Consider the following 11731-nt stretch of genomic DNA (forward strand, 5'->3'; position numbering starts at 1 on the left):
ACAGACACAAAAATCCAAGGAAACCTGTTTAAAAGCATGATTATGGTTTTCTTCTTGAAAGCATGGGTGATAAACTAAGCAGAGCAGTGAAAGGAAAGACTCTAAAAACTCAACCCTAGATGAATTACCTCTCTTTCCCCCCACCACACACCACTGATATGATTAATCATATTTGCAGCTGTTCCTATTCAGGAGCATTCACTTTAAACAGCATTACTTTTTTTCTGGTACTATTTGGAAATGCCTCTAACTACTGAGTATCTTGATGATGAATACTGAAGACCATCAGTGAGTGAAATGGGAATCCCATGCAAGGATGTTGTCACAGTGACAGGTTGCATGACTTAGTGTGATGCCTTCTTAATTGTCACCGTAATGTGACGATACATAATTATTAATTCTGCAGTTTTCTTTGCCACAGATATGGGTTGGAGTTTTTGTTCTGTGGGACACAAGGCTGCTTGCCTACCACAGGTAGCTGAACATATAATTGGTAACATGAGGAAGCTTTTCTCCAAGGATGGAGTGACTATTGTCCACCCAGTTCCGATCTGACGAGACCAAAAGATGCATTCTAATGCATTTTGTGAGTGTAGTTCCTATTTAGAATAATAATTATCAGGGTCGGTTGTGGTTTTCAGAATAAATTTTTAGTGGCAATGTGATTTATTTGCCTGTTTGGAATTAAGTTCCTAAAAAAAAAAATCTGAAGGTTTTCAGTGTATAACCACTGTCTAGCTTACCTGAAAAATTTGTCCCAAATGGATCACTATATATTGCTAAGGCTGCTCTTTTTTTTCTTCCTATAATTGATCTCCAATTATGTGTATATATATACTTTTTTCCCCATGCTTTCTCATCCATTATTTGACCCAAAACTTTGCATGTCTTAATTATATTTTACAATTGCAAAACACAGGAAACTGCTGGAACTTTCTAAAAGCAAAGTCAGCAGTTGAGGAGCCTGAAAGTTATTAGATTTCCTAGTACATTTGAGAAATTAACTGTAGTGTCATTGCACGGAACAGCTCCATGCCTTTCCTGTGCTGAGAGCACCAGAGCTGTACACAGTATTCCAGCTGGGGTCTGACCAGAGTAGAGTAGCGGGGCAGAATCACCTCCCTGGCCCTGCTGGCCACACTTCTTTTGATGCAGCCCAGGATGTGTTTGGCTCTCTGGGCTCCAGCACACATTGATGGCTCATGTTGAGCTTTTCATCTACTACCACCCCCAAGTGCTTTTCTTCAGGGCTGCTCTCCAGCCATTTTCCCCCCAGCCTGTATTTGTGCCTGGGGTTGCACTGACCCAGGTGCAGGACCTTGCACTTGGCCTTGTTGAACTTCATGAGGTTGGCGTTGTCCCACCTCTCAGCCTGTCAAGGTCCCTCTGGATGGCATCCATTCCCTCTTGGGTGTCACCTACTCCACACAGCTTGGTATCATCAGCAAACTTGCTGAGGATACACACAATCCTGTTCTCCATGTCTCCAACAAAGATGTTGAACAGCACTGGTCCCAGTACTGCCAGGAGTGCCACTCATCACTTGCCTCCACTGGGACACTGAGCCTTTGACCACAACTCTCTGGGTGCAGCCACCCAGCCAATTAATTATCCACCAACTGGTCCATCTGTCAAATCCATGTCTTGTCCATTTGCAGACCAGGATGTCAAGTGGGACAGTGTCAAATACCTTGCACAAATCCAGGTAGATGACATCAGTTGCTCTGCCATTATCCACCATCTCTGAGCCTTGTCATAGAAGGCCACCAAATTGGTTAGGCACAATAATGGCTTGGTAGCTACTGAGGTCATCTCAGCTGTGGGAGGAAAAGCAGTGACCTTTCTGTGTGTTTTGTCTCATCTGTGTGCCCTGACTACCAGCCCTCGTTCATTCTCTGAGTTGCTGCTTTATTGCACTATATATTTAATTCTCATTAAATTAGTGTAATTTTGGAGAATTAATTTCCTTCAAATAGGAAGCCATTTTTATTCTCAAGGGCCAGGGGTAGAAAGAGTTTGTTTCTTCTTCTGTTTTTAGACAGCTAATAGGTTATTTGTGGTTATACTGTCTTTGCTAGTTCAAAAGTAAATTCAGCTTCATAGGAATACAAACAAGTTTTTGGAGACTAATATTTAGGTTACACTGATGCCTGCAGATCCCAACTGAAATTAAGGCCTGTATTTGTGCCTGGGGTTGCACTGACCCAGGTGCAGGACCTTGCACTTGGCCTTGTTGAACTTCATGAGGTTGGCGTTGTCCCACCTCTCAGCCTGTCAAGGTCCCTCTGGATGGCATCCATTCCCTCTTGGGTGTCACCTACTCCACACAGCTTGGTATCATCAGCAAACTTGCTGAGGATACACACAATCCTGTTCTCCATGTCTCCAACAAAGATGTTGAACAGCACTGGTCCCAGTACTGCCAGGAGTGCCACTCATCACTTGCCTCCACTGGGACACTGAGCCTTTGACCACAACTCTCTGGGTGCAGCCACCCAGCCAATTAATTATCCACCAACTGGTCCATCTGTCAAATCCATGTCTTGTCCATTTGCAGACCAGGATGTCAAGTGGGACAGTGTCAAATACCTTGCACAAATCCAGGTAGATGACATCAGTTGCTCTGCCATTATCCACCATCTCTGAGCCTTGTCATAGAAGGCCACCAAATTGGTTAGGCACAATAATGGCTTGGTAGCTACTGAGGTCATCTCAGCTGTGGGAGGAAAAGCAGTGACCTTTCTGTGTGTTTTGTCTCATCTGTGTGCCCTGACTACCAGCCCTCGTTCATTCTCTGAGTTGCTGCTTTATTGCACTATATATTTAATTCTCATTAAATTAGTGTAATTTTGGAGAATTAATTTCCTTCAAATAGGAAGCCATTTTTATTCTCAAGGGCCAGGGGTAGAAAGAGTTTGTTTCTTCTTCTGTTTTTAGACAGCTAATAGGTTATTTGTGGTTATACTGTCTTTGCTAGTTCAAAAGTAAATTCAGCTTCATAGGAATACAAACAAGTTTTTGGAGACTAATATTTAGGTTACACTGATGCCCGCAGATCCCAACTGAAATTAAGGCCCTAGAGCATCTCACACAGAATGTGTGTATGAGAGCAGCATTGTGGTAGTCATCTCCCCTGAGTGTATGTGCTTAAAATACAGACCTCTCAGCTATCTAGGATACTTCTGCAGTTGATAGAGGGAAATAAATCTACTTTGGAATTAGATGAGCATAGTCTGAAAGTGCAGGGTTTTTTTCTTTCTGCTGAATTAAAAGGGCAATTTAGAGAACTGTCTTGGAGGTGTGCCATGTAAGTGCCTGAACTTAGCTGAACTGGTAGCAACTTGCTCTTTTTTAAGAATTACAAGGCCAAACAGGACAAGTTCATTGAACTCCAGAAGAACCCTAGCTGATGTGGTCATGCTGTGTTCATGCCAGTGACAGCCCAAGAATACAGCTCAGGCCCATGTGAGCTTCTCTGTCCTAATTTGTGCTGCCTATTGACTTAAGAGGAAATAAATGGTAAAATTTCAATTTCACTTTTTGTCATGACTATTGTTCTGGTCTGTTTTAAACCTTCCCTGTCTCTCATGGCACATTATTTGACTACCAAGTTCATATGAGGCTTGTTCAGCTTAGGACATATCCAGTGTTATGCTCATAATAACGAGATTAAATTGTGCTAATAACTTTTCTCCTTTATCTTCTGAAAAGCTCTAATACAGACCTTGGTGGGAACTTGCTTTTGAAAAATGAAGAGAACTGGGGCAGGGGGAGGTCAGGCTGGTGGTGGTTTAAACTTGTACTTCACTGTAATTTTCTGTTATAGTTTGGGGGAAGTGCGAGGTGCAATGCCAAAATATCTTTTCCCTGTAGGTGGGAGGTAAAGTATTTCCATTTCAGAGGTGTAATGCCTTAATACCTTTTCCCCCGAAGGGATAGCACCTTTTGAATGACATCAAGACATAAGCTGTAGAAACATAATCCATGGTGCATCATAAGGTGGGTATTGGCCAGGGAGCCAAACCCTAAGAGAGGCATGGGAGCAGAAGTAGTGTGATCTACGACTTCCAAGAAGCATGGTGTTGCTGTTTTGAATCAGTGATTTCAGTTTTAAGCTGAAATACTTTCAGTTTGGGATACTTGTTTCTGTTGGCAGAAATACCTCACATTTTACATGAATAGCAATGTATTTTTACAAACAGGTTTTCCACTCAGTAATTCTGTTATCTGTTAAAAGTGGCTTAAGCAGAATTTTACAGCCAACTGTTCTGTGAGCTTGGAGAGATTCTGAGCCTGGAGCAAGCTAGCACACCTGCCAGTCACAGCTTCAGGGGTGAAATTTCACAACAGGTTTTTGGTGAATTTACCAGACTGACTAAGTGGATGGGACTGAATAAGAATCTGACTTTGGAACTGTGTACATCATTTGGTATATCCACCATTATTGAATATACTCTGTATGATCCTTACTGTGGCAACTAATCGAGTACAGTAGGACAAGACTGCCTTTTCTCAGCATTTCAGCAGTGAAACAAAGAGTGCACAACAGACTGCTGAATTCCTTCTCTTGGAGAAACTTTCCACTGCATAGATGGCTACAGTTAATACACTGGTCAAAAATGTTTGAACTTTTACTACAGCAGTGCTATAAGCTAAAAAAAAAAAAACCAGACCTATGTAATTTTTGTAGTCAAGGTTTTAAAATACGCATTTCAACAAAGTAAGCTAAAAGTAATAGTGCTTGTTCAGCAATGAACTCTGCCCTTTGAACACCATGAACTTGTTGTAGTGATGGTCTAATATACATGTTGCTAAAAGAGACATTTTGCATTAGGTTTTGGATTTTATACCTTGGCGCAACAATGAATGGTGTCTTTTGGATCTCCCAATGACAATTCATGGTGTTCTTACTCCAACCTGTCTGCTTTATCCTAGAGCTAGTGATTGGCACCTTTGTGGAGCAGCTGGAACAGCAGAAAATAACAGGACCAGCAGCTCACAGCCCTGTCCATAAGTTTTAAATATGCAGTGCTTTGGGCATGAGGTGCTGGGATGGAGGTGGTGCCTGGACTATATGCTGAGCTGTTGTGTAAGGGAGCAGTGTTCGGGTGAATGAAACAAATCGTGTCTGTCATCCTAAATTAGTCTGCAGTCAGCATGACACGTGGATATAATTTTTATGTTCCTTGACTGCAGTGAGATCTAGGTTATGCTTTCTTAGTATGAGGTGCTTCGCAACAATGTTGCCTGATTCCTCCAAAATGGTTTATTTCTAAATCTGTGTTAGCCCACCCACATCTGATTTGCAAGGGAACCTGACAATTATTTCAGCATAGCTGGGAAAAGGTGCAGGATTAAGAAGAAACGGAGGGGAAAGGTGGGAAAGATTATTTCCACATTCTGGTGCCAAATATGGTATTGTGCCAAGACAGGTATTTTATGTCTCAAATGCTTCCCTAAGGATTTCTAGGTGAATTTCTCCCAAATACATTGAGGTTATCTAGGGTATGGCTCCTTGGTATTTTTCAAGGGGATTGGACTTTGTGCTGCCCAGAACTTCGTCTGTCTCCAGCCCTGAGTTAATGGGCACTATCTGAGTGATAGGGCACCTCATCATAAAAACCATGGTTCCTGCTCAAATCAGAGCAATAGTGCAGCTGCCTTACACCTGTCAGAGTAGACTTTATCAAGCAGAAAAGGAGAAATATTTGAAAAATCACACGATTGATCAATAACTGCTGAACAAATATATAACTACCACATATATCTTAATTTTAATAACGAGGTCTACATAATTTGCTTTTTGTGGAGGCTGCCTGTATGAGATCAGTTGTTCTGACTGCCATGCTAGGAGCTGAGCTAAGATATAAGATCTAAAAGCATGCTATTATGCTGAGAGCTATACCAGAACACTTCTGATCAGAGGGTATGTAACTCCAGTACTACACAGGAGACTTTTCAGAAGACTGAGAAGCGCTAGGCATTGAATGTGTAGGCTAGCATGGGTGGAATGCAGCTGATCCCACTTGTGTGCCATCCTTGAGGACCTCGGTGTTGGTTCCTGGACTGGCACATGCAGGGAAAGCCTGCGTTGTCCCATCTGCCAGCATGGATGGACCTTATCTAGCAGCATGGAAGTGGGGATCACATTTTGTTACTAGATGTCAAACTGAAGTCCTTTGTCTCAGGTCTAGTGAAAAAAAAATAATCTGTCAGAAGTGTCAGGTGCTGTCTTGCATGAAATTTTTGTTTCCATGGTGGTAGGTCCATCAATTATGTGATTTTGAAATGCATTTCTTCTAATCTCTGTGATCATTAGGAAACTAACTTAATCTCATAGTGGTAGCTGTGCTTGGTCAGTGCATCCTGTGATGGCTGTAAGGTAGGGAAGATTGCAAGTTCAGCCTTTTTTAATTGCTGGGGGGGGGGGCGGTGAGGTAGTTAAAGTAAAAAAAAATAAGGTGGAGTTTTGTGGCAAAAATAAGCATCTCTTCTTCCTGCAAGAGCTGTTGGTAGCACAGTGGGTATTTCTCCATTTCTGAAAGAAGTTCACCTCTGGGAAATTTACCTAGTTTTTACCTGCTGTCCCTTTGCCAGTGGCTGCTCCATCACCTTACTCATGGCTGTGTAACAGTGACCATCTCTTTTCCTTTCTTCCCCTCCTGCTTCTCCAGGACACAGATGGGATCAGCCTGTACTACTGGTCCCTGTTTGATGGACACGCTGGGTCAGGGGCAGCTGTAGTTGCTTCCAAACTGCTGCAGCACCATATCCAGGAGCAGCTGCAGGAGATAGTGGACATCCTGAGGAACACAGCTGTCCTCCCCCCCACCTGCCTGGGAGAGGAACCCGACAACCCAGCCACCAACAGCAGGACGCTGACGCGGGCGGCCTCCCTGCGTGGTGGGGTGGGGGCCCCAGGCTCACCCAGCACCCCTCCAACACGTTTCTTCACTGAGAAGAAGATCCCACATGAGTGCCTGGTTATTGGGGCCATAGAAAGTGCATTCAAGGAAATGGTATGTATGTCTTAGGGATCTAAAGTCCTTTTTGCATTCATTAATGAGTCGCATGGCCTGAAGAAGATTAACATTTAGGGATTTTTTCACTTTGTTTTCTTCCACTACTTAGACATTATCTGAGTGTGGAGAGAATTACTTAAGAACCTCAGCAGCTTACCTGGCACATCCCTGTGAGGCAGGAACTGCATCTTAAGTCACAGGGGGCACCATGGCCACATTTGTGGTTCACTTGACTCTTGGAAGATTGGTGCTTTGTTCTCTTTTTTCCCTTTTTTCTTATTATTCCTCCTCCTTGTTTAAGATAAAAATTAGTACTGCCTCACAGTAGCACATTTCAGCATTGACTGTTATCGTAAGACTGTATATATGGGCATGCACTTCACAAAACCTTTTTGCCCTACCAGAGCAGAAGCAGAGGCTGTCAGCATTCATTGCACCACCAACACACCTTGTTTATGTTGCCCACAACTACATAAATGGGTCATAAAAGGTCATATCAAGGTCATGGATGAGGGGCAACATCCTTGCTCCACTGACCTGTAGTTCACATTAGCTTTGGAGTGGCTCATAAAGCACAGTAGTGACTGTAGAGAGTGTGTGTGCAGCTCTTGACTGGGGCAGGTTGGGTGTGGATGAGTGGGGCCTGAAGTACATTCCTACCACCTACTTGACTTGTATACAGCATGAGCATCTGGGAGGAAATCATCACCCTATGGAAACAGAAAATCCATCCATTTCCCTATGGTAGGCTGGTTTTTCTCTTTTGTAATTGTTGTTGCTTCTCTGCACTTTCCCTTTTTACTTGTCCATGTTACTAAAGTAATTCCTGTCAGGCAGAGCAGAGGCTTGGTCTGCCACTGCGTACATGCGGATTAGGTCTTGAGAGATCTGATCTTGTTCTTTAATTCTTGTTTTGTTTCAGAAAAGCCTCTTACTTGAGCAAAAGGTTTTTGAACTAATGAACGTTCTGCAGAGGTTTTATTTGTTGTCTGAAAAGAAGTGTCAAATTATCATTGTTTTTACTGACGTGAATTTTGTTTAGTACATACATCTAATTAGAGACTACAGTTGTTAAAGAAAGTGGTGCTACACTTTGAATTTTGAATAGCAATTCTCATGCTGGATTGTCCTTTCTCTGCAAGGCAGTGCAGGCAAAGAGAACCACCAAGTGGCTTTGGGCAGCATCATCTGACTTTCAGGTCGGCAGGCCCAGGAGCAGGATCCACAGAAGTGACTTAAGTGTCATTCTGCTGGGGCATGTGAGCAGATCTATGGGCTGTGGCTGGTGGGCTCAGTTTCTGCTAGCTGAAAAGGAAGAGGAGGATGCATGAAAATCTCCTGGCAGTTTAGCATGCCCTTCTCAGAAAGGAGGACTAGCTTGCTCCCTCCTTTGTTGACAAAGAAGGGAAAAGATGGCACTGCCCACCCACTGGAGACTGATGGGTTCAGAGCATGCTAAGAGAGGCACATCAATTTCATGCTTCAGTTGGGGGATTTTAAGGGCAGAAGCGTGCTGGGCTCTGAGTGCATGGCATGACTCTCTTGTTGAAACTGGCTCCAAGTGCAGGAGAGTTGAGAAATGGAGTTTCATGGGACTGGAAAGTGAAGGTAAGGGTGCTAAAGGGCCATTTCAAGTGCTCTACCTTTCTTATGAGAGCAGCCTGTGCATTACCTGTGCATTACTGCTGCCTTCCTGAATGTGCCCGAGTGAGCAGGGCTGTTATTGCCCTGCTTTATTTTGAGTTCACACCTCTGATAAGTGTTCACATAGATGGGCCATCTCAGCTCATGTCCAGGCATCTGCTTGGGAGGGCTTTTATGGATAGAGTATGACAAATGAAGAAAGCCTGAATAACTACAGATATGATGCCTGAGTGTTTTGGGTACAACTTGACAGGTTTATCTAATTATGGTTTCCTCCCTTTTCCTAGGAGCATTTAGTGTATCATTTCTATTTTCCCCAACTGCCTTTTGAATTCTAGTTAAGCTCTCCCTGGTTTTGCCTCAAGTCTCAAATAAAATGCAATTAATCTCTTTCAAAAGGCTTTTAAATTTTATTTATTTATTTTCCTTTATTGGGTGTGGTTTCCTTTGGACAGTACTTGTTTTACAGATACATGCAGTAAAATGCTCTGGAAAGCTGACACAGACCAAGTCAATGCCTAACTGAGAAATTTAACAATTCAGCTGTCTCCTTTTTGAAGTTCTTCTAGATGCTAATTTTGGATGGGAAAAAATGGCACAGAACTAGTCTGTAGGATTTATTGGAAGGATTTCTATGAGAAGCGGCTGAGGGAACAAAGGATGTTTAGTTTGGAGGAGGCTGAGGGGAGATGTCATGGCCCTCTACAACTACCTGAAAGGAGGTTGTAGGAAGGTGGGTGTTGGCCTCTTTTCCCAAGTCAATAATGAGAGGACCAGAGGAAGTGGCCTGAAGTTGTGGCAGGGGAGGTTCAAATTGGATATTAGGAAGAATTCCTTAACTGAAAGAGTGATCAGGCAGTGGAACTGCCTGCCCAGGGTGGTGACTCACCATCCTTGGATGTATTCAAGAAACATGTAGATGAGGAACTCCAGGGCATGCTCTAGTGACCAAGATTGTAGGTTGTGTGGGGGGGTTTTTTTGGGGGGTGTGTTTTGTGGTTTTTTGGTTGGTTGGTTTTTGGTGGGGGTTTTTTGTTGTGGTTTTTTTATTTTTATGGTTGGACTCAGTGATCTCAGATTCTTTCCAACCACAACTATTCTGTGACTCTGTGGAAGTTTGTATACCTTGTGTCATGATTTTCTTCTTTATTGAGATTGTTTTGGACTCATGAAACCTAGACTTTGCTTTTGCAAGATTGGTGCTATTTTAATTCTAACAATCTCGAGAGCAACAAACCCTGTTGTACCGTTTTCCTTTTAAAAATCTTTGTCTCGTGGAATTGCCAGTAGAAATGAGAGAGTTGAAGCAGCGTTACAGGCATTTTGATGCCGTTTTGACAGCGGTAGATTAAGGAGTTAATTTCGTCTATATGCCTTATGAAATGTGCTTTTTATTATTTTTTTTTTTCCATTTTTTTAAGCAGATAGTCAGTGCCGCGTTATGCAGGGAGACCTGAGGGTCTCCAGCAGGTGGCACAAGCCCGCCGCCGCCTGCAGCCCGGCAGCCTCAACAGCTTCCTGGCGTCATCTGCCTCCTTTTTTTTCGGAAGGGAATGGCCTGGCCCAGGGCTGATCTCCAGTGTCATCAGGGTCATCAGCCTACCCCCCCTGCCCTCGGCCGCCCTGGAAGCGGACCTGGCGGCAGCTCGTGGTGTCCCCCGCAGGATTTGCTCCATCTCCCTGCGCGCCCTGCTCCTACCTGCACCTAACTCAGGGTCCCTAGAAAGAGGGGCAGAGCACAGACTAAATCAGCTGCCTCCCTGGCATGGAACAACAGCCTTTGGAACACAGGACATAAAAAATGCCTTTTTTTTTTTTTTTTTTTTTTTTTCCCCCCCTTTTCTATCAAGAGTCTTGAGTGCGTGACACGTGCTGCCCTTTGAACTGAAAGGTGCGTCGTTGGATTTTGCCCAGCACTGCTCAGCTCTTCCCCTGCACACAGATAGCTGTTTGGGGATGAGCTGCAGGCTACAGGAAAGAGGAGGGGAAAAGTAAAAAGGGGGAGGTGGGGGGGAAGTTTGCTCTGAAATCTTTCTTCAGGTGGAAAATGAGGAAAGATTTGTATACACTTAGACTTTGTCTGGAAGGAGTCCCTGTAAAGCCTTCACAGGTGTGTTGGGATTTTTCCCGTTTGTGCTGCACTTCTTTCCCAGCAGCACTGTTAGGAAGTATTTAATTAAAAGCCAGTGTCTCTACGTCAAGAGTTAGTGGTGTTGGTGGGCTTTATTTTATTTTTATTTCTTTTTTTCCCCCCAAATCTTGCTGAGCTGTAGGAAAGCCTTCCCATTCGTCTCTTTCCCCCCAAAAGGAAATGTCAAAGTATCAAAGTGATATAAAAATAAACATGGCTGAATATATGCAGGCAAGTCATGGTAGTAAATTCAAGTTCTGAACAACAACTAGATGGGAGAGACCATGAACATCAATGATTTGAAAAAATCCAGTACACAAATCTAGTTAAGTCAAGGAAACTGAAAACAAGGCCCAAAGGATTATCCATCTTCTCTCCTACAATAAATGATTCTGAATTCTGCTTATTGAAAGAAATAAATTTTAATTTAGACATTCCAGCACTTGCAAAGTGTATGTATGACAGAGCTGAAACCAGGTGAGGAACTGTGTATTGCATGAAGGTCTCAGAGGATACTGAGAACTGCGGCAATGAAGGCTTTTTAAAATTCCTGGCAGTGTCTCAAAGATCCACTGTAGTGTTTGTAAGTTTAAATTATTTTGATGGGTAGAAAAGCCTGCTTCCTTTGAACTGTTCTTTTCAGCTTAATTTAAAAATATATAGAAACCACAGGGAGGAAAATCAGCTTCTATGGCAAGATTAGATAAAGTGGCATTTCTAACAGGCCCATGTCTGTGACCAAAGGTTCTGTGAGATTTGAGTTTTAGCTTGGAGGTGTTTTCTTCCTGGTTCTCTCACCCTGGCCACCTCCCCTCCCCCTAGCCCCACCCCCAGAAAAAAAAGGGGAAAAAAAAAAGGAATTAAAAACAAAAAATAAATAAATAAATATATATATATATATATATATAAAATAGAAAGACACAAGACCTGGAGG

The 11731-nt window shown here is 43.1% G+C and overlaps 1 protein-coding gene across 1 annotated transcript in view; it reads left to right on the forward strand.

Annotated features, from left to right (window-relative positions):
* Positions 1-11731, forward strand: part of PPM1H (protein phosphatase, Mg2+/Mn2+ dependent, 1H) — a 78949-nt gene that overhangs the window by 4879 nt on the left and 62339 nt on the right. Inside the window, exon 3 of the mRNA XM_009997777.1 lies at positions 6675-7019. Coding sequence (XP_009996079.1) covers positions 6675-7019 — 345 coding nt within the window. The remainder of the gene's footprint in view (positions 1-6674; positions 7020-11731) is intronic.

Source organism: Chaetura pelagica, unplaced genomic scaffold (assembly GCF_000747805.2).
Source record: "Chaetura pelagica isolate M959 unplaced genomic scaffold, ChaPel_1.0 scaffold314, whole genome shotgun sequence".
NCBI lineage: Eukaryota > Metazoa > Chordata > Aves > Apodiformes > Apodidae > Chaetura > Chaetura pelagica.